This window comes from Hemitrygon akajei, chromosome 1, assembly GCF_048418815.1.
Source record: "Hemitrygon akajei chromosome 1, sHemAka1.3, whole genome shotgun sequence".
Taxonomy (NCBI): Eukaryota; Metazoa; Chordata; class Chondrichthyes; order Myliobatiformes; family Dasyatidae; genus Hemitrygon; species Hemitrygon akajei.
The window spans coordinates 191,727,540-191,754,319 of record NC_133124.1 but is presented as its reverse complement, the minus strand read 5'-3'; the positions used below and the strand labels follow the sequence as shown (position 1 = coordinate 191,754,319).

Below are 26,780 nucleotides of genomic sequence, written 5' to 3'. Positions count from 1 at the left end.
ACACCCAACAGGCAAAAAACAAAAACAAAACAAATAAAATTGCTCAAACTGCAAAATCCGAGCAAAAAAAATTTTCTCAGCGGCTACCAGACCTGCTGAGTGTTTGGAGCAGTTTCTTTGCCTTTCACCTTTTCAGCATTTGGATTTTCTATCACTCTGTGGTCCAACTGTATAATATCAGCAACCTCAGCTCAGAGACCCCGTGCATCAGCCATAAATCAGCCTCACTATTTCATTTGTCACCGTGCCACTCATTACAGGCAAATGGACCCAGAGGGTCACGTAATTGACTATAACATTTTCAATAAATAACCCTGACAATACCTCTCACCCCGCACAGCTATTAAACAGCCGAGAGGGACTCACGATCGATGGAATGGTGAAAACAGAAGTGTGAATTCCTTTCATAGTTTTTACTCCTTCAGATCCCACCGCTCCCCCCCCCCCCCCACACTTCGATGTGATGCCCTATCAAGGGTCAAGTCTGATGATGGAGCAAAGCCCCAGAAACTCTATTCTGGACCCTGTTAGGGGGGAGAAGAATTCCAGATGGAGAGGGGAAATGACTCAAAGGCACGAGGGATTCTGCAAATGCTGGAAGTCTTGAGCCACACACACACACACACACACACGCACACGCACACACCATCACACACACACCATCACACACACACACACACACCATCACACACACACACAATGCTGGAGGAACTCAGCAGGTCAGGCAGTACCTAAGGAGGGGAATAGTTGACACTTCAGGCCAGTCCTGAGGAAGGACCTCAGCCTGAAACATCACCTGGGTTATTCTCCTCCACAGATGCTGCTCGACTAGCTGAGTTGCTCCAGCACCTTGCCCGTGTTGCAAAAGATCCAAGGAGGAGCTCAAAACTTTTCGGAAAAATACAACGTGAACCCGCCCCCCCCCCCCCCCCCCACCCCCACGAATCCCTGCAAAGTGGAGGAGCCTGAGAACCTCGAGTCCATGCGTCAGGAGGACAAGTTGTTGCCTTTTTTGCACATTGGTTGACTGTCCAACCTTGTTTGTGTGCAGTTTTGTGAATGCCTGCAAGAAGATGACTCTCAGGGTACTGCATAGTGACAGAGATGTACTCTGATAATAATTTTACTTTGAGCTGAATCACTCTCCAGTGTAACGTGTGCCGTGACAGCACACCGCTGTCTGGTGTGCCTGTGTTGGGGGTGCCCAGAGCAATCGTCGCTGACTTGTTTCGATGCAAATGCCGCATCTCACTGTATGCTTTGACGCACACTTGACAACTACAACTAATCTTTATCTGCACCTCCGAGAACACTTCTGTAACAATGACCCATCTGCAGTAATGCAGTGCCCTCTGCTTCCAGCAAGATCAGAATCAGACGGCATCATTGGCAATTTCCATAAAAGTCGAGTTATGGTGTGAAAGTTGTTCTTCCAGAATCAAAGAAGAAGTTTCTGTGTTGGATGCCAGATTGCAGACTGGAACAAGGGTCAGAATTACCACACAACCGGCTGCCATAAATTCCCTGGCATCGGAACACGCCTCAGCACTTCGCAGCAGCCACAAAACTTCTTAAGAAATTCCAAAGGTTTCACCAGAGAGCTAACTGGATTCTTCGGGAATGCGGGCGCCCACTTCGATGGCACCTTTCCCCCACAGCACTCCACACGAGTAATGTTTAATAAAGTTATGGAGGCAATGTAACAACGGCTTTGTGCAAAGTAAGCTCCCACAGTGGCCAGGCAAGCTGCACTCTTTGTGCAGACCAGGTGAACTTCTTCACTCAGAATGTGGTGAGAGTGTGGAGTGGGTTCAGTTCGACTTCAGCATTTAAGAGAAATTTGGATAAGTACATGGATAGGAGGAGTAACGATCCAGATACGGGCCGATGAGACTAAGGTAAATAACAGTTTGGCCTGGACTAAATGGGCTGAAGGGCCTGTTTCTCTGCTGTAGTGCTCTATAGCTCTACGCTTGAAAGATATTAAGTATAAGCAAGGGTCATGGATAAACTCTCCCTGCTAGTCCTGGAAATCCAAAGGATATTTTGCTTCAAGGTGTGAGAGTAATGGGGACCTTGATCTAACATTCCATCTAACGGATGGATGTTCCAGTCAGTACAGCACTCCTCCCGCCCAGAAATCTGAGCTTTAGCCAACCTTAAGCTCATTCCAAACATGTTATCTCAGTGCCACCCTCCTCGGTACCACCTGTACCTGAAAAAAAAGTGGCCGCTGAGTGTATATTCCTGGTTTTCTGCTGCTGTATCCTATCCACTTCAAGGATCGAGTGTTGAGTGTTCAAAGATGCTCTTCTGCACACCAGTGTTGAAACACGTGCTTGTTTCAGCCTCTGCTGCCTCCCTGTTCAGCTTGAACCAGTCTTGCCATTCTCCCCTATGCTCTCTCATTAAGCAAGGCATTTTTTATCCACAGGATTACTGCTCACTGGAATTTGTTTCATCGTTTTTCACACCATTTTCCTGTGTGTGAAAATCTCAGGAGTTCAGCACTATCCGGGATATTCGAACCCCCCCATCTGGCACCAGCAACCATTCCACAGTCAGTCACTCAGATCACGTCTCTTCCCCATTCTGATGTTTGGTCTGAACAATTAAACCTCGTGACCATGTCTGTGTGCTTCCACGCAGAACTGCTGCCACATGATCGGCTGATTAGATACCTACACTAATGAGCAGGTGTACAGATGAACCTCATGGCCACTGAGTATACAACAGCACTGAACTTCGAGTGGTCCCGAGTTCAAATCCGGCCGGCTCCTTGCACACTCTCCATCTGTGCTAGATTCAGCACCAAGCTAGCAACTCAGCCTCGTAAAGAAAGTCAAAACGCTAAAAGAAATGGCAACGGCAAGGTTACTGCCCCAAGAAACAACGCTGAGTGTGCATAATGCACTGATCTTGTTAAGATGGAAAAGGAATAAGGAGATTGTAATTCAAAGCTAGAACTGAGAGGGAAGGGTATCCTCTTTCTCTTTAAACACAAAACGTGGCATCATCTTTGAGGAAAAGCATTGGTTATTTGTTTACATGGAGCAGGATGTGAGTCGTGTTGTAAGGATCATTTTACAGGAACTCTTCACACTGAGATAAAAATAGGCGCATGACATCTCTGCCAACCCTGGAAAGATGTAATTACCAGATCAGATGCTTCATGAACATCATGACCACTCAGAGGGCCGGGTTGACACCATAATAGGCCTTTTGTTTGGCCAGCAGTTTATCAAGGGTCACTTGTGCATCAACTGTTTATAAATCCGCTGTTTTCCAGTTGCGCCGCAAGAGAATCGCTGCATTGTGCACTCGGTCTCCCCACCCATCTGGAATGTGTCAGAGACCCAACACAATGCTGCATCCTGTACAGTACCTTTGTTTACACCACGGGGCTGATTAACTCCTTCGTGGCAGGCCACAGTGAGGGAAACGCTGCATCCTCCCTCAAAACGTGCCAGTCGCATCCGTCCAGGCACGCCACAGCTTGGTGTGGTAACGGCTCTGGCCCGAGACAACGAGAAATTGCAGGGAGATGGGGTCAGGGCTCAGCACATCACAAAAAGCAGCCTCCCCTCTGTCCACTAACCAATCTGCAGACGCTGGAAAACCGAGCAACACACACACAATGCTGGAGGAACTCAGCGGGCCAGGCAGCACCTATGGGGAAAAGTTCCCTTCCATCCTCTCTGTCTATGCTTCCAGCTGCCTTGGGAAAGCAGCCAATATCATCAAAGAGCCCTCCCACACCGATCGTTCTTTCTTCTCTCCTCCCTCCACCACTTTCACGGAGTAGAATTTACAAAAAGCTTGCAAACTCCTACCAGCGGTCTCAAGGACAGCTTCTACGATAAGGACGCAGTCTTGATCTGTCAATCTACCTCACCCTGGCACTTGCACCTTAACTGCCCACCTGCACAGAGCTTCCACTGTAACTGTGACACCACATTCTGCATGCCCATGATGTGTTTCCTTTTGTAGTGCCTCACTGCATTTACGTTTGGAATGATCTGAATGAATGGCATGCAAAACAAAGTACTTGGTACATGTACAAGTTATCAAATTGATTATTATCAAGCTGGGTTCCTGACCGGGACACTCTCATTCAAAATACCACCATCCCGCGCCCACCTGACAGAGGAGACAGGGCCTTGGCCTGACATGTAACCTGGAAGACGGCTCCTCTGTCTGACCGTGTGGCACTGCTGGAAAAACGCCCACGGGTGCAGAGCAGGGAGGCGGGGACAAGTGGGGTTCCTTCAAAGAGCTGGCAAGGAAACGACAGCTCCTTCTGCGACCTGGTTCGGAGACAAACCTCGTTGCGATGCGGAACGCTGACTGAACTAGGTAGTAGCCCAGCCGGTTCTTGGTCCAATTTACCTGGAGATACAGCGTGGAGTAGGCCCGTTGACCCCGGCAACCCCCAACAACCCTGACTTAGGCCTGACCTTATCACGGGACAACTAACAATTACCCTACCCAGGCTGTGGAAAGAAACCCATGCATTCCACGTATGGAGACTCCTCACAGAGGAGGCTGGAATAGAACTCCGCACTCCGATGCCTCGAGCTACCCTGCCGTGGCACTGCGCCAAATAAAAGGGGCAATAGGATTTGGAGTTACAAGAGGCTGAAGGGGCTGGAACCTGGAGCAATCTGCTGCAACACACACAGATCTCAGCAGGTCAGGCAGCATCTATAGAGGGAATACACACACAGTTGATGTTTAGGCCAGCACCCTTCATCAGGGCTTGAAAGGAAGGCGCAGAAGCCAGAATAAAAAAGGTGGGGGAGAGGGGGAGGAATTCAAGATGGCAGTAATCTGCCGTCACTTTTTGCAATAGAGAGAAGTAGGAAGTGCGAGATTGAGGCACTATCGGGTTAGAGGCTGACCGCCAGATGTGACATGATCTGAGACGGTGTCCAGGAGCTTGTCAGTGGGCTCGTTGTGCTAAAGCAGGGTTTTGACTCGAATCATCCTCAGTGCCTTCCCAACCCCATAGATGCTGCTCAGCCCGCAGAATTCCTCCAGCAGATTGCTTATTACTGAAGAAACTCCACAGGTGAAAGGGCATCTCTAGAGGGAAATGGACAGTCAGTTTTTTGGTCGTGACTTTTCGTCTTGGGGAATGGGATTGAAAGAATTACTCTGGGAGCCAGCATGGACTCAGTGGGCCAAATGGAATTACTCTTCATGCTTACTGCTTGCTTAGTCATCACGTGACAAACCCTGATGCCAAGGCCATCTGTGGGGATATTTCGAATTAGAAATTTCCCTTCAGGGAAAGGGCATTCGAAGATCAAACAAAAATCCTCCAGCAGCTCGTTACCAAGGCTTTAAGGACACCCACTCCAGAGCATGTGAATTTCAAATCTGTCCTCTCTATTTGTAACTTGGGCAGCTTGTGTTTTGAATTTAAATTGGACCCTTTCTTCCATGTAAATGCATAACAGCCCCTCAAATTATTAGTGATGTCAGAGCCACAGTGGCAGCCAGCTCAAAGGGGAAGAATCCACCTCCACTTGCCTGTCCTGGGACAGTCACCTCCCCCCCCCCCACCATTCCCCACCTCCACTGTCCAGCATGCAAGGAGGGGTGGGGGGAGGAAGAAGGAATTCACAATCTCCTGACCATTCCAAAAAGTTTAATGCATTATGTACACACACTTTAGCTTCAATAATTAAATGCTTCCAGTACTGATCTGTCACTCTATATTCCAATCTAAAGGCAGCCAGAGTCACTGTCTTAGCTGGGAGCACTGCACACAAAATATTCTTCCATTTCACATCAATGAAGACCATTTGGTCCATCACATCTCTGACAGCTCTCAGATTAATCCTGTCAACCTCCACCTTATTTCTCAGTCATCTTCTCTCCCTCATTCACATTTCTGTCAACCGCCGATTTTCCTGACGCCCATCAACTAACCTTTGGGATGAGGGAGGAAACTGGAGCACCCAGGGAAAACATACAGTGAAATGCCCCATTTGCACTGAATCAAATCCGCGAGAATTGTGTTGGGCAGCAAGTGCGGCCATGTTTCTAGCGCCAACTGAGCATGCTCACAACTCACTAGCCTTAACCGTACGTCTTTAGACTGTGGGAAGAAACCGGAGCACCCAGAGGGAACGCACGTGGTCTCGGGGAAAACGTGCCAGCAGTAGAAAGAATGTGCCAACTCCGCACAGACAACCCCCAAGGTCGGGATCAAACCTGGGTCTCTACAGATGAGAAGTTCTACTCGCTACACAGCTGCTTCAGCCGCGTACCCCACTTCATACTTGTCCTGGTCGCTAGGTCCCCTCCCCAGGCATGTTACAAATGACGGGGGGGGGGGGGGGGGGGGAGCGGGACACTGCTTGCTGCTCTGAATTACTAACGGATGTTTTATTTTCTGAACGATGCTCAGCCCTTTTAATTACACTGATCAATCTGCAATCTGGAACAGTGGGGAGCTGCAGAATACCAAAAGCAGTTTGCTCCCTGTTCATCAAAACAGGAAGAAAAGAAACCATTGTGGAAATGACTGTGCTCAGAGGCAGATGTCTCAGGAGAAGCGGACATTCATCTACGTGGAATGTCTCATATTTAGAGGCTTTATTGTGGTTACAAACTGCAGAGTCCTCCTTCCCTCCTTAATCTTTTCCACCATGAGCTGCTTGAAACCCAAGTGCAGCGGGGCGGGAAAGCAGCCAACATAAGACTGTAAGATGTAGGAGCAGAATCAGGCCATTTGGCCCATCAAGTCTGCTGCAACATTTCATCATGGCCGATCCATTTTCCCTCTCGGCCCCAATCTCCTGCCTGCTCCCCACATCCCTTCGTACCCTGACCAATCAAGAATCCATCAGCCTCGGCCTTCAATATACCCCCAAGGGCTTGGCCTCCACAGTCGCCCGTGGCAACGAATTCCACAGACTCACCGCTCTCTGGCTAAAGAAGTTCCTCATCACCTCTGCTAAAAAAGGACGCACCTCTACTCTGAGGCTGTGCCCTCTGGTCTTAGGCTCACCCAGCATAGGAAGCATCATAAGATGAAAGACCCCTCCCACATCATTCTCTCTTCTTGCCCTTTCCATTGGGCAGAAGGTAAAATTAAGAAAATAGGACACCATGGGGTGGAAAGACAGCTTCCACCCCACTGTTATACAATAAAGATGCGCTCTTGATCTCACAATCTACCTTGTCGTGGCCCTTACACCTCAAAGTCTACCTGCAGTGTACTCTCTCTGTAATTAACACGGAATTCTGCGTTCTGTTACCCTTTCTACCTCAATGGTTTGAAATGACCAGTCTCGGGAGGCTTGCAAAACCGACATTGGCATTGCATCTCCATACTTGCGGCAACAATAAACCAGTCACATTGTTGACCTGAGATGCTCCACACACTTTAAGTCTTGACACCCAGTGCCAACCATTGAAGGAAGAGTGAGTGCGCTGGGATCGTCTTCTTTGACAGAGAGGTGGAAGACATAATTGATGTTTGCAACGTGATGAGGAGGCTGCACAGAGGAGGCAGGAAGCTGCCACGTACCACAGGAGTGGACCAACAAGCAGAGGCTGAGATTTAAACCCTGATGCAGTGCCTCGACTTGGAATGCCGATAATCCCTCTTCTCCCGCAGATGCTGCTTAATCCATTGATTTCCTCAAGCAAGGGTCCTGCCAAAGTGTCTCTGCCCGAAACGTCGACTGTACTCTTTTCCACAGATGCTGTCTGGCCTGCTGAGTTCCTCCAGCATTTTGTGTCCGTTGCTCGGATTTTCCTCGAACAGATGTTGAGATTTAAAGTACTCATTTGGGAAGACTACAAGAAAGGTGATGGGGAAAGTTCTCACCCGAAGGGTGATGTGGATCGGGAACTCAGCCCCTGAAAGGGAGGGAGAGGCAAGAGCTCCCATCACATTTAACAGCACATAGTTGTTTGCTTGTCCTCTCTCACTAGTAGCGATAACTAACTCACCAAAGCCTGTCCACACGTGTCCCTCCTTTCCCATATTCACAACCTAGTGTACGACACAAGAGGTGCCCACTTGACCCATTATGCCACTGCTGGAAGGTGCGATTAGGCTAGCTGTCTCTGTCCTGACTACCGCAATGGACAGAATGGCCACCTTCTGTGACTCATCTTCATGTCCTAACCCTACATACAAGCCCACAGGGAGGAACAGGCGGAGGCTGCATTCTCTCGGGGCAGTGGTCTTGCACATCCAGGTGGCAGGATGTCGGTGAGAGTCAGCAAGTTTTGCAGACCCCCTTGCTTGGAATCCCAGCTAAAGTCCCGAGTCTTAGATGCAGGCTGGTTTTTGGCACACCCTGACTGGAGCAGTCTCTGGAAGCAAGACCAGGTAGAAGGTTGGCAGACAAGACTTGCAGTGCACACTGTAATAAGCTGGGGGGGGGGGGGGGGGGGGGAGGTCACCAACCTCGTTTTAGCTACCACACCCTCTCAAATAACTAGACCAAAACTAAAGGCTTGAGCAGAACCCAGACGCAGCATTTCCCCCACTTGATGTCTGTTTGGTTTCTTTCCAAACATGTGGGAGCTCACAAAGAAATTAGTCACTTCAAAATATTTCGACATGACCCAAGCATCCAAAACAAGTTCTCATAATAGCAGTCGCTTGAAGTATACAAAAGCCAACAATTATTTTTCATTATTAATCTTTACAAGAAAAGCATCCAAAACCGTGTTCCGGAATAATCTACTGGAGAGTGAATGGCTCCTCTCGAGAAATGAGATGCACAGCATCAATTTGAAGATACCTCCCTCTTACAGATAATTATACATTGCACTGGCCCTTAATAATCAGGAGCTGACAAATTCGATTGACTGCTTGGTGAACTCCAGAAAGAATCTGAAGAAATGTAGGCTACAACAAAATACAAGTGATCAGATATTCTTGTCACGGAGGGCCTCTCTGTAGTATAAAAAATTCTCTACAGCGAGGAGACTCTGCTGGCAACTTAAGGCAGTTGGCTCTGCTCTGTGCAGATGAGGGACAGATTCACACTGGATGTCTTGTGTTCACAGCCCGTGTCTTAGGCGGGTAAATACAGGAAGACAGCAGCCTGGCACAAGTCAAATTACATCACCAACATTCTGCAGTCCCCACCCATTCACATCACTGGGGTCGGAAAGGACTTACCAGCGTCAGTCTGTTGCAGGGTCAGGTCACTTTCAGAGAGGTCCAAGGGTCCTGGGACAGGTGTGTCAGCAACAGGCGTCTCAAAATTGGTGTCAGAGTCAGAACTGTGGGAAAGAGGGAAAGGAGTGAGTAAGTGTGCTTTCTGCAGTAAATCTCTGTGTATTCACATTCCCTCCTACCCCGGATTAAACAGTGTCTGCCATTACCCAGACTGAATATGCAGCACATATACCACGACCACACACCATACACACTGGCTGTGTGCACACGAGCTCATTCACCACATGCACACGCACTGTACACACACACATACACACCATTTACACTTGTTGTGCCCACATAAATACATTCACCATGTGCACGTGCATCATATACACACCATATACACATTCATTGTGCCCACGTGAATATATTCACCATACACACACTCACTATGTGCATACAAATATATTCACCATGTGCACATGCACCATATATACACACACACCATATACAGACTGTGCATAAACACATTCACCATGTGCATACGCACTTTACACACACTCACTGTGCATATACATTCACCATACACACACACACAATTACTATACACACAAGTACCATATACATACACACTATATACACACTTGCGCACAAACACATTCACCATTAACACACACATCGAATACGCACTCATTGTGCACACGAACATTCACCACACACACACACACCCAATCACTAGACACACTCACCGTGTGCACACGAGCACATTCATCATGTGAACACGCATTATATACACGCACACACTCACATATACACAAACTCAAGCACACAATATTCACACACACACCTCCTCACACAAGATACACAATACATGCTCTCTCTCTCTCTCACACACACACACACAAAACCAGGCCATACACAATAAACACTATATAGTCATCCCACACACTCCATATACCCCAGACCATACAAACCAATAGACAATATTGTACGTACTCACACCCCATCCACACCACACCACACTCCCCCACATACACACACCCATACACATGACACACCAGACCCACATACATCAACAGCACTGAGCATTCTCTCACACACAATGCATACCAGACCAAATAGACATCACACACACACTCCCCTATACTGTAGAGATACACATACATCTCCAGTGCAGCAACTTGCCTGAAGCTACCCCTCCTCACGGCGGGCTCTGCGTCGACCCTGTCACTGGGTTCCTGCTCCTGGCCCTCCCCATCCTCCCCAGCACCGCCCCGCATTGCTGTCCAGGTCCACTTTGCCCACTGGATGGGAGACAGGATCTGCCACGGACTGAACGCCATCGGTGACAGCCTGCCCGCCCGCCTGCTTCTCCCAAAATGGAGGGGGAACTCCAGCAACAAGGCTTGGTGTCCGACTGAGCGAATCTGCGTTGCTGCTTCAGCCGCGGATGTGGTTAAACGTGAAACATGCAGCTTGCTTCCTTCCAGCGGTCCGCTGCTGACACTCGCCGCCCGGCTCCTCCCACTGCTGCCTGTGCCCAGCAGAGCCCGGAGCCTTCCCCGGCACCCAACCACCCAGCTCTCCCCGAAGGCCACCCCCGCCCCGGAACCCCACTCGCACAGGACGCAAACCCTCCTCCCCTCAATCAAACCGCGGGGGTCTGAGCCCATTGCACACGGAAAGATGGCTGGTCCTGTCGAGGGTTGCGGCTCAGATTGGAACAGAATCCCGAGAAAGACACTGTCCAGATCTCCGTGCCTTGGCATTAATATTCTGTATAAATCATATAATACATTCTGTGTTTAAATTTTGACAGTTTTTTTTTATTTTGGAAATATCAGGCACAGGTCATCTATATATTTAGTTGGCTAATTACTGTCCTCTTCAAACTGTCTTACCGCCTCTGTGTATAACAGGCTGGCTGCCAAACAGCGATAAAAATACTCCAGAAACTGAATTAGTGTTTTTTCCCCCCAAAATTAAATAAACAGTAGACGGACGTCGCCCAGCTCACTGGCATCCCTGCGGTGCATGGACCGAGGCCTGGTGCCAGGCGTCAAAGGTCGGGGCTCCCCGTTCCCTGGAGCCTCGGAACGTGAGACTGACCTCGGCTTCCATCAGCCAGAGGCTCAGCAACACCATGGAATTGTTACGCAATAGGCCATTCAGCCCATCAAGTCTGTCATCATTCCTTCTATCCCATCGCCTTTCACCAAGAACCCTTGTCATTTTTTCTCCAATCCCACCCAGTTCCTTTCGGAAATCCTCAAGACTCTGTCCCCGACCCACCCACTCCCTGCTCCCCCAAAACACCATGTCCTGGTTCTGTCCACGGAAGCTTTTGCCTCCAACCCGGCACAACTGACTCGGATGAAACGTTCCTTGTGATTATTTTCACAGTTGTGCGGACCAACCATTGCCCTGAGCGGGAAGTTCTTACACGACCCGAATACATCGCGGCATCTTTATTGAAATTAAATGTTTAATGTTGAGGTATTTCCAGCGACGGTGCCGCGCAGAGCTGAGACGCCTGTGGCCTCAAGTGCGTGTTTTTTTCCCCAGAGTCCGTGCACAGGAGCGAGCTCTTCGGCCCAACGCCTCCATGCCGACCACGTTGCCTACCTGAACTCATCCCATTTGCCTTTGTACATACTCACCACCCAATTTATCAAGCTGACCCTCACATTCCCCTTCAAATTTTACCTTAAACCGAGGCCCTCTAATTTTAACTTCTGTCCAGGGAAAACGATTGCGCGCATCCAACTTGCTGGATCCCCTCATGATTTTATCAGGCCGGCTCTCCACCAGCCGGATCTGGTAAAACCAACAGCTTCACGATCTGGAGCTGGAGGGACCACCACTCGGTCCCTGTGCGTTCAAAGTCCTACCCACACACCCAGGGCAGAATTTACTGTACTGTGCCTCAAAGGTTTCCACAGAACAATCCAGATCCAAGTTGTCTTGGGCCGTCGGGCAACAGCAAAATTGTACTGCGCCTACTCGCCTGTACTATCTATCAACCCTCCTTCAGTGAGGGCTGGGAGTTGGCGGAGGGGGGGGGGTGCAGTTAGACAAGGGGAAGAGGTAAATGTTGGCTGGCAAACACAATGATTAGAAGCAGCTACACACACAAAGTCCTGATGAGCAGCCTCAGCCTGAATCCTTGACTATACTCTTCTCCATAGATGCTGCCTGGCCTGCTGAGTTCCTCCAGGTGTGTGTGTGTGTGTGTGTGTGTGTGTGTGTGTGTGTGTGTGTGTGTGTGTGTGTGTGTGTGTGTGTGTGTGTGTGTGTGTGTGTGTGTGTGTGTGTGTGTGTGTGTGTGTGTGTGTGTGTGTGTGTGTGTGTGTGTGTGTGTGTGTGTGTGTGTGTGTGTGTGTGTGTGTGTGGGTGGCTTGGATTTCCAGCATCTGCAGATTTTCTCTTGTTTGTGATCAGAAGCAGCGATGGCCTTGCTGCCTCACAGTTTCAGGAATCCTGGTTCAATCCTGACCTCAGGCACTACCGCCTGGAGTCTGCACTGTGACACCGCAAGTTTCCTCTGCACGCTCTGACGGCCTGGTCGGTCATTTAATTGGCTGCTGTAAGTGTGTGGCTGTGAATAGCCAAGACTGAAACGCTTGACTTGCATACGGTTTATAAGTATAAAATCATTACACACTACATTGAGGTAGAACAAGGTAAAAATAACAATGCAGAATAAAGTGTAGAAGCTTCTGAAAAGTGCAGTGCCAGTAAGTGATTAAGTTGCCGCCAGCTGCTTCTTAAATGCCGTGAGTGGATCTGCCTCCACTATCTCCTCAGGCAAAATTCTTCGTCAGATCCTCTCTAAACTGTTGGCTCCTCACCTTAAACCCATGCTCCCTGGTCTTAGACATAATTTCTTACTTATCCACCTGATCGATGCCTTTTTACCCTTCTTGCAGATGGTTATATTCGTTCTCAACAACCCACCCCAAATCTCTGTCTAATCACCATCCCTCCACGCCTCCAAGATGAACGAGGGAGATGTTACAGGGCTTGCTAGAGCTAATGATCTCCTCCCGAGAAGCTCGTGGTCCATCAGCGTTCAACATGATCACGGCTGATTTAATTTGTAACCTCATCTCCACTTTCCAGCCCACCCACGGTAACCTGAAACTGATTAAGAAACGTTAGGGTGTCATTTTCCAAAGCTTCCCCTCCCACCCTCCTGAAGTGGCAGAATCGTCTGTGCAGTTTTTCAACCTAAGTGAAAGGTTTTACAAATCAGTAGGGCATCTGTAATGTCCTCACCTACCTCTTTAAAACCCTGGGTTGGAAGCCAGGGTTTGCCACTTTCTTCATCCCTCTAACGCCACCCACGTTAGTTTTTGGTGAGGTCATGTCCCAGATTCAACACTAGATTTCCTCAAATACCTGACACATCCCACTCTCTTTCACTTGAGAGTCCTCCACTCAGGGGACCACAAAGCCCTCGATCCGGATCTGCTTTCCGTACTTAACGCTGTTAAATGTTGACTTTACAATCCCTTGCAGGTATGATTTTACACCTTCTTTGTATACAGGTGCCCAGAAGGACCTAGGTAGACTTAGGAGAATGGGCAAAGATGTGGCAGATGGAGTACAGGGTAGGGAATTGTATGAGTGCTTTCTACAAGCATTTTTACACCAAGCAGATAATGCAAGCCATTAGAGTGTCATATATTCCACACTGTATTAAACAGGCCCTTCAGCCCAACACATCCATACTGTCCAAAATGCTCATCTAAGCTAACCCTATTTTGCCCAAACCTTTCTTACCTATGTACCTGTGAAAGAGTTCTATAAATCTTGTTGGGTACCTGCCTCAACCCACTTTTTCCAGCAGCTCGTTCCATATGCACACCGCCCTCTACATAAAGAAGTTGCCCCTCAATTGCCCTTTAAATCTTTCCCCTTTCACCTTCAGCATATGCCCTCTGGCTCTTATGTACCTTTCCTGGAAAAACACTGTGAACATTCACTCAGTTTATGATCACTCTGTTTGTACGCTTTCAATAAGCTTGGAAGGGTGAGGGGGAAAATTTACACAGACGCGGCCAGGTCAAGGAGACATGAGTTATAGGGAAAGGTTGAATAGGTTAGGGTTTTATTCCCAGGAGCACAGGGGGCTAAGGGAGATTGCACAGAGGTATACAAAATAATGAGGGGTATAGCTCAGGTACGTGTACGCAGGCTTTCTCCCCTAGGTTGGGCCAGACTAGAATGAAAGGTTTTGTGTGAAGTGTGAAACATTTAAGGGAAACTTGAGGGGGAGGAGTCAGACGATGGTGCAAGCGTGGAATGAGGTCTCCATTAGAATTGGTGGATGTGGCCTCAGCTGTAACATGTAAGGGAGGTTTGGATCAATACATGGATGAGAGGAGAGTGGAGACCCATGGTCCAGGTGTAGGTAGATGGGACGGACGAGGCAGAAGATCAGTTTGACATTGACTAGAATGGGCCAAAGGGCCTGTTTCTGTACTGTAACACTATGAGTCTACAGCTCTATGCCCCTCATGATTCTAAACACCTATAAAAAGGTGAACAAACTAAAATCATTATTTCCAGATGAAATTGCAATTGTTGCAACGTTAGATTTCTTGCCAGGGTGCCTGACCTCTGCTCAGCATCAGACACACGTGCAGTGAGGTCACCAGTCAGACATCGCATCAGTCGTCCACCCGACTGAGGAGCCTGGCCTCCCCAGACAGAGAGCGCGGCTGTTATGTGACCGTCACCAGGAGCGTGCTGACCCGCCATCACCAGCAAGCCAGGAACCGAAGCGTCTCCCTTCTGACATCCACACGCCGCTCACAGCATCTGCCACCGGCACGCTTCGAAGGTCATGATTTCTGTAGCTTTGTTGTTTAGTCTATCAATGATAACAGCGTTTTATTTCTCTGAGAACCAGCCTCACTGATTATTCCTCACTTCTCAGTGAGACGAGCTCCACCTGCAGAGAATGTTGAGTGGGGACGGGAAATTGGAGGTGGGCACACACACACACACACACACACACACACACACACACACACACACACACACACACACACACACACACACACACACACACACACACACACACACCTTTCCCCTCCATCTCCAGGCAATGGTACAAGTAGCAATCTTATATCAGGCCATTCCTACCACTAAGATTTAAGATTTCGTTTCCACGGATGCTGCCCGACCTGCTGAGTTCCTCCAGCTTCTTTGTACGTGTTGATTTGACCACAGCATCTGCAGTGTACTTTGTGTTTACTAAGATTTAACATTCTGACTGTGTAAGTCCCTTCCTTACTGCTATACCACATGGAGCCAAACAAACCGATGATAACTTGCCACCTTTTACAATGCTGTCCCATAGCTACCTCTAAGAGAGATTTCCAGGGTCTGATGCCCTTCCCCCATCACAAGTGCATGACCTCCTCCTGCACTTCACCTGGCCAACGTGCAACTCCAGACGTACTGCTGGAGAGACTGGTGTACGCTTTCAAAACAAGGCATTATCTGATCGCAAATTGTTTTGGGGTCGGGTGAACCCGGTGTTGCAAACACCATCCTTGCACCTGAACAATTCCAGTCTAGTTTTCTGCCCATGTCGCCTTCTATTTTCTGCATCATTCTCAGGCACCAGGGTCCATTTTGACCTTTTTTTTATAGCTTTTTACTTTCCCTTATCTCTTGAATTATCCATGGGCTTTGTGGCTAAGTAAAGCTCTTACCCCTGAGGCGTGTAATTAGATTCTGCATCGTGTTAAATTTCTTGAAACGGTCTACCTGTTGACAGATTTGCCTGGGTATCTTTGAGCAGGTTCTCTCTCACTGCAGCAGACACACCCCAAACTTCATCTGGAAGTTATGTCGCTGGGTTAAGGCCTGTTCCGTCAAACACAGCAGGGAACGTGACCACAGGATGAACATTTGGAAAACGTCAAGGAGGGCGGTCTTGAGGATTGGGGGAGGGGAAATTCAAAATTGTCATGAGGGTGAAACCCAGATTTGATCCTGGCCTCAGATGCTGTCTGTGTGGAGCTGGCACGTTCTGTCTGGGAGTGCCTGAGTTTTCCACAGGTGCTCCACTTCAGCTGGCCACGGTACATATACTATCTCCTGCTGTAAATAACTCGCAGAAAAGGGGAACACGACCAAGGGGATTGCTCCTCTGACAGCCAAGTAGGAATCGATGGGCTGAACAGCCTCGCCTGTGTCAGAAATGTCAAAAGACAAGGTCACCAGCAGTGGAGAGTTTAGCAATCAGGGACGTGTAGGAAGGCAGACAGAGTGCTGTCAGACAGGAGACTGCATCCGCCCTGAGGGTTACTGAAGGCTGTTGTTCGGTTTAACATTTCACTCCTGGCCTCGGTAGATATCCCCAAACTCCCTGGGGTTTTCACTTCACCAAGCCATCGCACGGGTTCAAAGATGGACACCTGTATTGTGCCGCAGGGAAGGTGATTCTGCTAAGAACACACTGCAGGAAATCTTCATGGTCAGGGTGCAGCATCCCAGGAGGTAACCCACACAATGTGTTGGAGGGACTCAGCAAACCAGGCAGCATCTATGGACATCGATATTACAGGCTGAGACCCTTCAGTAGGTGGGGCCCAGGCACCCACCGGGGCCCTGTTTTCCACAAGGCGGTGGACAACGAGAATGGACTCAGAGTCTCAAGTATTAAAATTTCCTGGCATATTTCACCAACTGCAAAAGTAACTCACTGGTTGGGGAACTTTTGGGAAGCTCCGATATTGTGTAGAATAGGTCCTTTGGCCCTCAGTATCTGTGCTGAACACCATGACAAATTAAACTAGGCCTGTTCTGCCTGTCCATGATCCGGATTCCTCCGTACCCTGCACATTCACGTGTCTGAAAGCCTCTTATGCACCACCATCAGATCTGCTCCCACCACAACCCCTGACAGCCTATTCCAGGCACCCAACGTTTTATAAAAATACTTGTCCCAGACATCTTTAAACTTTTTCCATTCCCTCACATTAAATGCATGTCATCTAGTGCCTGAAATTTTTTCCCTGGGAAAAGATCCTGACTGTCCACCCCCTCTCATAGTTTTATAAACTTCCATCTTATCCTAACCCTCAGCCTCTGGCATTACAGTGAAAACAACCCAAATTAGTTCGGCCTCTTATTACTCACCGCCTCTCATCCAGCGAGCATCTTGGTCACTGCAGAACCCTTTCCAAACTCTTCCTGTAATGGGCTGACCACAACTCCACAATACACTTTCAGAGCAGCCTAACCAAAGTTTTACACAGCTGCAAAATGACTTTCCTACTCTTATACTCAATGGCACAGCCAATGAAGGCACCATATTGTTCCCTATGATTCATTGTCGGTTTCAAAACATCTCCTACAGAAGCACTATTGAGAGGCCCCTGCAAAGGCTCTATGGGAAGAAGTGATCTTGACATAACCTTTTCTTTACTGCCCCTCCCTAGTGAACTGACTCGTATCGACTGCCTACACCATATTTTCTCAGCAGGTAGATCCTGAGACGTACCTTGATGGATGAGATCACAGCTTCGTTTTCAAATTGTTACGATGCATCCATCATAACTGATGCCTCAGCTGCCCAACTGAGACCCCTCCAGGTACGAGATAAAACTCCACAAAAAAAAACGCAAGTTTTGAAACTCGCAAAGAGTAACCATCACTCAATTCTTTTTGCTCTCCGGAATCAGACAGATCATAAGACACAGCAGATTTAAGTCATTCTGACCATCAAGTCCTATCATTCGATCATGGCTGATTTATTACCCCTCTTAAACCCATTCTCTTACCTTCTCTCTGTAACCGTTGACACCCCCCCCCCCCCCCACTAATCAAGAACCTATAAACTTCCAGTTTAAATATATCCAACAACTTGGCCTTCACAGCTGTCTGTGACAATGAATTCCACAGATTCACCATCATCTAGCTAAGTAAATTCCTCCTCACCTCTGTTCTAAAGGGTCGTCCTTGTATTCAGAGACGGTTCCCCCCCCCCGGTCCTAGATTCTCCCATTATTGGAAACATCCTCTCAGTTCCACTCTATCCATTGAGTTCCTCCCGTGCCTTGTGGCGCATCAGGCAGCAACCTTGCCATTTCTTCAGCATTTGTCTGGTTTTTACGAGGCCAAGTTGCTAGCTCAATGCTCAACGCAGCACGGATGGAAAGCGTGCAAGAAGCCGGATGGATTTGAACCAGGGACCACGGTCCTCGAAGAGCAATCCGGATGCCATTACACCACTGGCTGGCTCCCATTCTATCTAGACCTTTCAGTTGGATACAGTGAGATCCTCGCCCCTTCCCCTGCTCTTCTTCTGAATTCTAGCGAGTACAGGCCCAGAGCCATCAAACACTCTTCATACGTTAACCCTTTCACTCTTAGTAAACCAGTACATCCTTTCATAGATGCAGGGCTCAGAATTCTCCAAATGTGGTCTGAGCAATGCCTTATACAGCCTCAGCATTACATCCTTGATTTTATATGCTAGTCCTCTCATCAGTTAATAACACATCGGGGTGATTGATAAGTTCGTGGCCTAAGGTAGAAGGAGATGAGTTATTAACTTCAAACTTTCTGCATTTTCACTCAAAGAGTTGACCTGCACGTGCATGTAACGAGAGCTATATAACTCATCTCCTTCTACCTTAGGCCACAAACTTATCAATCACCCCTGCTGTGGACACTTCAGGCCCAAGATCCGTATGCTCCACGACCGCTGGACTAAGTGTGTAAATGTAGGAGGGGACGATGTTGAAAAATAAATGTGCTAGGCTTTCTAAAATTGACTCCTTCTACCTTAGGCCACGAACTTATCAATCACCCTCGTATGCTGCGGTACCTTGTGCCTTACAGCAGGCCATCTAAGAGATTGCAGGAAGGCTGAGAGGGGTCTTTGACAATGCATATACAGTGCTTCTGACATATCTCCTGAATAGGGGGAGTGGTGGGTCAGAGGCCCAGTGATGCTTTCAGTGATCCTCACTATCTGTTGCAATCCCTGTACCAGTGATGCAGCTGGCCAGGACACTTTTGGTGGTGCTTCAGCAGAATGTGGTGGATTGGGGGGGGAGGGGGGGGAAGGAGAAATCCTCACTTGCCTCAGCCTCCTCAGTAAGTGGAGGCACTGCTGCGCTCACTTGCCTAAAGAGGTTGTGTTGAGGGACCAGGAGAAAGCAACTGTGCACATCAAGAAACTCAGTACTCCTGACTCGCTCCACGGAGAAGCCATTGATGCGTAGTAGGGAGTGGTCAACCCTGCACCTTCCTGAAGTTCACAATCACCCCTTTAGTCTTAGTCACGTTGAGACTCACATTGTGGTGTTTACACCGGTCCACAAACTGCTCTACCTCCTCCCTGGAAATCATTTCATCATTGTTGCTGATGAGGCTAACCACAAATAACATGGAGGAATCAGTCCTGATGAAAGGTCTAGGCCTGAAGCATCGACTATCTATTCATTTCCATATGTGCTGCCTGACCTGCTGAGTTCCTCCAGCATTTTTATGTGCGCTGACATGGAAAATCTGTCAAGATCCCAATTACAACAAGAAACTCGGCGACTAAAGGCAGACGTGTCACCAGGACCTGATGAACTCAAACCAAGGGTTTTAAAGGGAGTGACTACAGAGATATTGGACCCATTGGTTGAGGTTCTCTAAAACTGGCGAAACTCTGCAAGGTTACCAGTCGATTGGAAAACGGTCAATGTGACTCCTCTATTCATAAAAGGAGGGTTTTAGAAAGTGGGGAACGAAAGGCCGGTTAGTTTCACATCTGTTGTTGACAAGATGCTAGAGCCAAGGATCAAAAAGAAAATAACTGATCTACCGTAGATTCCGGACTACAGAGCGCACCTGATTAAAAGCCGCTGGCTCTAATTTTAGAAATAAAATCATTTTTTTAATTGTAAAGGCCGCATCGGATTTTAGGCCGCACCGGATTTTCGGCCGCAGGTGTCCCACGTTGTAATATGAGATATTTACACAGAAAGATATTACACGTGAGGATTTTTTTAACTTTTAATTAAATCCATATGGTAACAAAAACAAATACATATTGCAAATGCTTTTTTTCGAACCGTGCCCGTACGCGGCTACTTTTAAATATACGTTGCGTATACTTCTTTACTGAACAACATTCCAATATCTCCTAACGACTGGTAAAAAATATATATATATTGCAGCCTACCAGGAAAAGTTATTGATACCTTTAACTTAAAAGCAGAGTTCGCTCAGATCCAAAGCCGCTCGCGTAATGCGCTCCCTCCCTCCGTCCCGTTTCATCGCAAACCGGCATTTTCCCACAAGACACCGCGAAACCGGGTGTGACGTCATAGCATCCCGCGATGTAGTACAGAAAACAAATATAGTTTAAACTAAGTAGGCAGCACAATGCTTCGAGTGTTTTCCATGTTGATGAGGGTGAGTACAAATGACTGATTTACAATAATTTAATTGTGAAAGTGCGCTTGATTTATCGTACAATTTCATTGGACCTCTGTGAACTACTCATCAATTTTATTGGTCTACTGTTACGAGGCAAAATGTTTACGAGGCGGCATGAAAAAAATCATGCATTAGCCGCTTCGGATTATTGGCCGCAAAGTTCAAAGCTGTTCAAAATGTGGGAAAAAAGTAGCGGCTTAAAATCCGGAATCTACGGTAGATATAATCAAACCTGCTCAATATGATTTTACGAAAGGTAAACCATGTTTGAAAACTTTGCTTGAATTCCTTGAGGACATGCTAGGGAGAGTTGATACAGGGGAACCTGTAGAAGTAGTGTATTTAGATTTCCAGAAGGCATCTGAGAAAGTGCCATATGAGAGGCCAATGCATAAACTATAAGCCCAAGATATTTCACGGAATGTGTTAGAATGGATAGAACACTATTTTGTGTGGAACTCTGGTCACCATATTGAAAACGGAGATAGAATAAATGAGCCCTTTTTCAGTCTGGAGGGCGTTAAACTTGTGGATCAGTTCTTGGCTCTCACCTGTTCACTATTTGCATTAATATCCTGGAGGAGGAACAAAAAATGCAAGATTTCCAAAATCGTTAATCATACAAGGGTATGCTCTGATCAGGACTTTGTAATTCTACAACAGGATAAACAGTCAATAGATTGAGTTATTGGGTGAAAACCTGGCAAATAGGGTTTAAGATGGTGAAGTGTCGGGTCATGGACTGCAGTAGAAGGGAACAAATGGCTGATTGTTATCAACGTGGAGAGAGATTGCAACTGAATTGCAGAAGGCTCTAGGTGTTCCATTACATGAATTACAGAAAGTTGGCAGACAGGTCCAACAAGACAGTATAGGTTTAATATGAGAGGAAGTAGTTTAAAAATAGATAGGACAGGGTAATTGTGTTTTTATTAAACACAGGGTAATGGCTGATATCTGGAATGCACTATCAAAGGAGAAGGTGGAATCACATACGAATACCACATTTAGACAGATACTTCAACAGGACAGGCATCAAAGAGCACAGTCCTAGGGTAAAAAGAACAGCATGAGCCCAATGGGCTGAAGGGCCTGATTCAACACAGTAGAACTCTATAACTAGGTAAGATAGTACATGGCATGGTAGCCTTTATTGCAAAGGGGTTGGGGGCAATGAACAAGGAGGTTTTGTTCCGGTTGTACAGGGCGTTGCTGAGACCACACTATGCACATTGTTGGTTCCCTTACCCAAGAGAGGATATTAGAGGCATTTGAAGCAGTCCGCAGGAGATTCAGCAGGGTAGTTCCTGGCATGGCATGCTTGGCCTTTCAACACAGGCTGGAGAGTTTGTGTCTGTGTTCCTCGGAGCTTGGAAGAATGAGGGGTGACCTTATTCAAACATACAAGATCGTGAGGTGTCTTGATAGGGTAGCTGTTGGGATGTTTCACTAGTGGCAGAATCGCAAAGAGGGGACGCAGCTCCAAGATAAAGTGCAGATCTTTTCAAACTGAAGTTTGTTCTCTGAGGGTAACGAATCTCTGGAATTCTCTGCAGCCCCCCCCCCCCCCCCACCGAAGGTGGTGGAGGTCGAATCTTTCAATATATATGAGCTGGAGATACATAATTGTTTGAAAAATCAAGAAATCAAGGGCTACGGTGAACTGATACTGGAGAGGAGTTGAGACGAGCATAGAGAACCATGAATGGTGGAGCAGACGAGGGGCTGAATGGCCTACTCCTGATCCTGTTTTCCTGGTCTCCTGAAGAACTAACGCAAGCAGCCCATCCCAGACAACGTCCCCAGCACACTGATCAACTCAAACTGCTCCAATGGACAGATCACATCCCTCACATCCCCGACGAGAAACCTCTATCCTGCCTCTCACCCACGGTTATAAGACAACAGAACAATCCTACGAAAGGATGGACTCTGGACCTCATTATGGCTTTTCTCATTCTTGTCTGCTTGCACTCCACGTTCTCTGTAACACTTTATCCGGCATGGTTATTGTTTCCCTTTCTATTAACTCAATGTGATGAAATGATCTGTGTGGGTAGACTACAAAGCTAAGTTGATTTTTCTTAATGTACCCTGGTATATGTGACAATAATAATCCAAATTATACTAGATTCACAAAATGGCCACTTACTCTGACCTCCACTGGAAGAGAATTCACAAGGCCAGAGAAAAATTTTCAAGGATGACCTCAAAACCTCCCTGAAAAATCATAATGTCCTCACAGATTGACAGGAATCCTTGCCTGTAACTGCTCCAAATGGCGGGCAAGAATTGTGTGCTTTGAAACTGTCGAACAGGAGCACACAGCATATTGGAAAGAGCACAGAACATCCTAAACTCTCCCCATTCCCACCTCAACCAGGTTAGACACACTAAATACACTGCAGATGCTGGGGTCAAAGCAACACGTACAACACGCTGGAGGAACTCAGCAGGTCGAGCAGCATCCGTGGAAACGAACAGTCAATGTTTCAGGCCGAGACCCGTCATCAGGACTGAAGAGGGAGGGGGCAGGGGCCCTATAAAGAAGTTAAGGGGAGGGTGGGAAGGAGAAGGCTGGTAGGTGCCAGGTGAAAAACCAGTAAGGGGAAAGATAAAGGGGTGAGGGAGGGGAAGTAGGGAGGGGATAGGCAGGAAAGGTAAAGAAGGAATGTAAGGGGAAAGCACTATGGTTGTAGAAGGAGGCGGAACCATGAGGGAGGTGATAGGAAGCTGGGAGAGGAGGCAGTGTGAAGCTGGGATGGGGAAGGGAAAGAGAGGGAATTACCAGAAGTTGGAGAATTCAATGTTCATACCAAGGGGCTGGAGACTACCAAAATGGTATATGAGGTGTTGCTCCTTCAAACTGGGTTTGGTCTTCCCCCATCCCAGTTTCACTCTGCCTCCTCCTCCAGCTGTCTAACACCTTCCTCATGGTTCCACTTCCTTCTACTACCCACAGTGCTTTCCCCTTACATTCCTTCTTCACCTTTCCTGCCTATCCCCTCCCTGCTTCCCCTCCCTCACCCCTTGAATCTTTCCCTTTACCGGTTTTTCACCTGGCACCTACCGGCCTTCTCCTTCCCCCCCTCCCCCCACCTTCTTTATAGGGCCCCTGCCCCCTCCCTCTTCAGTCCTGACGAAGGGTCTCGGCCAGAAACGTTGACTGTTCATTTCCACGGATGCTGCCCGACCTGCTGAGTTCCTCCAGCTTGTTGTGCGTGTTGCTTCAGCCAGGTTAGAGACTGCCAGTCCTATACCGGCCTCCCCAGTCACCTCTGCGCTGGACTGGATGCTGAGACTGCCAAAGAGCGGTATTGAAACTGCTGGTCGGAAGTCGGATTCATTCAGGAGCACCGCAGCTGGGACATTGGCAGGTGTCAAGGCTTTTCCTATGCCCAGCACTTCCAGTCCTCCCTTGCTAACACATAGCTAAAGACAACTCTAGCCAAGATTAATTCATCGCTCCACTCTTCGGACTCAACACATTAGCAAGAATTTGAGCCCTGTGTTTTACTGCTATCGTTACTAAATAATTTTATTAAGTTCTGAGAGTCCACAGGAACAGGAGCAGCCCCAGCCAAGGCTAAACAACTCAAAAACAAACTAACTGGAAGCTTTGATGAAACCTTTTGTGCTCAGAAACTGGCAGTCATACAATAAAGTTACTTTTCTAAAGAAAGTGTTTATAGATCCGACTCTGTTTGGTGAACCTCACCCAGGCTGAGTGAGAAAATACCAGAGCAAATCCTGTCCACTGAAAGAAAGGAAGTGCTGGAAATGTACTATTTGTTAAACAAAGGGATTGGGATAAATGGGGCAAAGGTAGTGATTTAGCTTGCAGTGCACAATCTTGAGGGGCTGAATGGCCTCTCGTCTATATTCTTAAACAGCCAGCTGCACAACTTCCACCAAAAGGCCACCTGAGAGAGATCGCTGCCAAGTTCCATCCCTCTTCCTTTTAAGATCTTTAATTTGATTAATTTGCCCTGTTTCCTTCATAAAACATAAGTTTTACTTTTCTGTCTCCTAACAATTCTTCTCTAAGATGTTATTCCTTGTACATTTGTCCTTGCCTTGAACTAATTGTCAGATATAATATTTTAGCTGGTAAAAACACTGAGAAACTCAAACACTACAAAACATCCTGAGCTTGAGAAATTTTACCCAATTACATCGGCTCCTGATTTTACTCCCACCCCAAGTATGTACTTCTGTCACATTGGTGCAAAATACTGCTAGGACAAGTCCTTGAAGTGCCTCAAAGACGTGTGTCAGGGACTTCCTTCCAAACACACAACTTCCAACACATCAGACGAAATGCCAAACCAAACTTGTAGTCTTCAAAATACAGTTGAAGCCAGAGGTTTACATACACCTTAGCCAAATACATTTAAACTCAGTTTTCCACAATTCCTGACATTTAATCCTAGAAAACATCCCCTGTCTTAGGACAGTAAGGATCGCTACTTTATTTTAAGAATGTGAAATGTTAAAATAATAGTAGAGAGAATGATTTATTTCAGCTTTTATTTCTTTCATCACTTTCCCAGTGGGTCAGAAGTTTACATACACTTTGTTAGTATTTGGTAGCATTGCCTTTAAATTGTTTAACTTGGGTCAAACATTTTGGGTAGCCTTCCACAAGTTTCTCACAATAAGTTGCTGGAAATTTGTTCCATTCCTCCAGACAGAACTGATGTAACTGAGTCAGGTTTGTAGGCCTCTGCTCGCACACACGTTTTCAGTTCTGCCCACAAATTTTCTATCGGATTGAGGTCAGGGCTTTGTGATGGCCACTCCAATACCTTGACTTTGTTGTCCTTAAGCAATTTTGCCACAACTTTGGAGATATGCTTGGGGTCATTGTCCATTTGGAAGACCCATCTGCGACCGAGCTTTAACTTCCTGGCTGATGTCTTGAGATGTTGCTTCAATATATCCACATAATTTTCCTTCCTCATGACGCCATCTAGTTTGTGAAGTGCACCAATCCCTCCTGCAGCAAAGCACCCCCACAACATGATGCTGCCACCCCCATGCTTCATGGTTGGGATGGTGTTCTTCCATTTGCAAGCCTCACCCTTTACCCTCCAAACATAACGATGGTCATTATGGTCAAACAGTTCAATTTTTGTTTCATCAGACCAGAACATTTCCCCAAAAAGTAAGGTCTTTGTCCCCATGTGCACTTGCAAACTGTAGTCTGGCTTTTTTATGGCTGTTTTGGCGCAGTGGCTTCTTCCTTGTTGAGCAGCCTTTCAGATTATGTTGATATAGGACTTGTTTTACTGTGGTGTTACATACCCCGTGGGTATCTTGTAACTGTCTTATGACCATGATGTAATTGAGTATCTGGTGAGCATGATGTAATGGTCTTGTGATGGCGGGGTGATGTAATTTCCCGCCAGTGTGAGGTCACATGATGTAATTTTCCCGCCAGTGGGAGGTCATGTGACACCTGTTCCAACAGGTATAAAACAGGAAAGCCTGCTCTGACGCAGGTCAGTTTGTGTTGAGTCGTGTAATTCATCAGTTATTCCGTTACGCTGCGTATTTGTCTCATGACGCAGTTTCGTTTTAAAGTGGAGTTTTACTTTCTATTGTAAGGTACAGAGTCGTTGTGCCAGCAGCTTTGCCAGTTTGTTTAATGTATTTTTGATTTAAGTTTAAAGTCTAAGTATTGGAGAGTGAAGACTTTACTGAAGTACGGGAACCTAAAGAATTGAGTAAAGTTGGTGTCGTCGGTGGTTTAATACAGGATCGACCTTATTGAATCTTCATTCAGGAAATAGTGACCTGCATCTGAGATAACCCCTACCTGTAAGATTAGAAAGGGTTGTGCAATGTTCATTCACCAAGAAAAAAGTCAGTTGCTTTAAGCCATTTTTATTTCCTTCGTCGTGAATCCTTCGGACAACGCATATTTCGGCTGGGAACAGCAGTAACGTCACATTGTCAAGGAATTCGTTATTTCAGGAAAGTCTCTCCTAATTGACTGTATAAATCATTTGGACTTTTGCATTTACCACTTTAAGACTGTGTTCGCATTTACCACTTTAAGACTGTTCCAGAGTTGCCGTATAGCAGTTGACTTGCGGTCAAGTTAGTTGTTTGTTTACTTCTCATTTTTGTTGAGCAGAGTTTAATAAATTGTTTATTTGTTTATACAAAACCTGAC

At 47.1% G+C, this 26,780-nt stretch overlaps 1 protein-coding gene across 4 annotated transcripts in view; it reads right to left on the bottom strand.

Annotated features, from left to right (window-relative positions):
• The window catches only part of tacc1 (transforming, acidic coiled-coil containing protein 1), a 214,003-nt gene that overhangs the window by 123,736 nt on the left and 63,487 nt on the right, over positions 1-26,780 (bottom strand). The window contains exons 1-2 of one of the 4 annotated variants that reach the window (XM_073058014.1): positions 10,304-10,716; positions 9,158-9,261 (exon numbers count right to left, since the gene is read on the bottom strand). In XM_073058014.1, the coding sequence (XP_072914115.1) occupies positions 9,158-9,261; positions 10,304-10,482 (283 nt within the window). In that variant the 5' untranslated portion in view covers positions 10,483-10,716. Of the gene's footprint in view, positions 1-9,157; positions 9,262-10,303; positions 10,717-26,780 lie in introns of those variants that run through there. The other 3 variants (XM_073058023.1, XM_073058033.1, XM_073058043.1) reach the window with 3 other exon arrangements.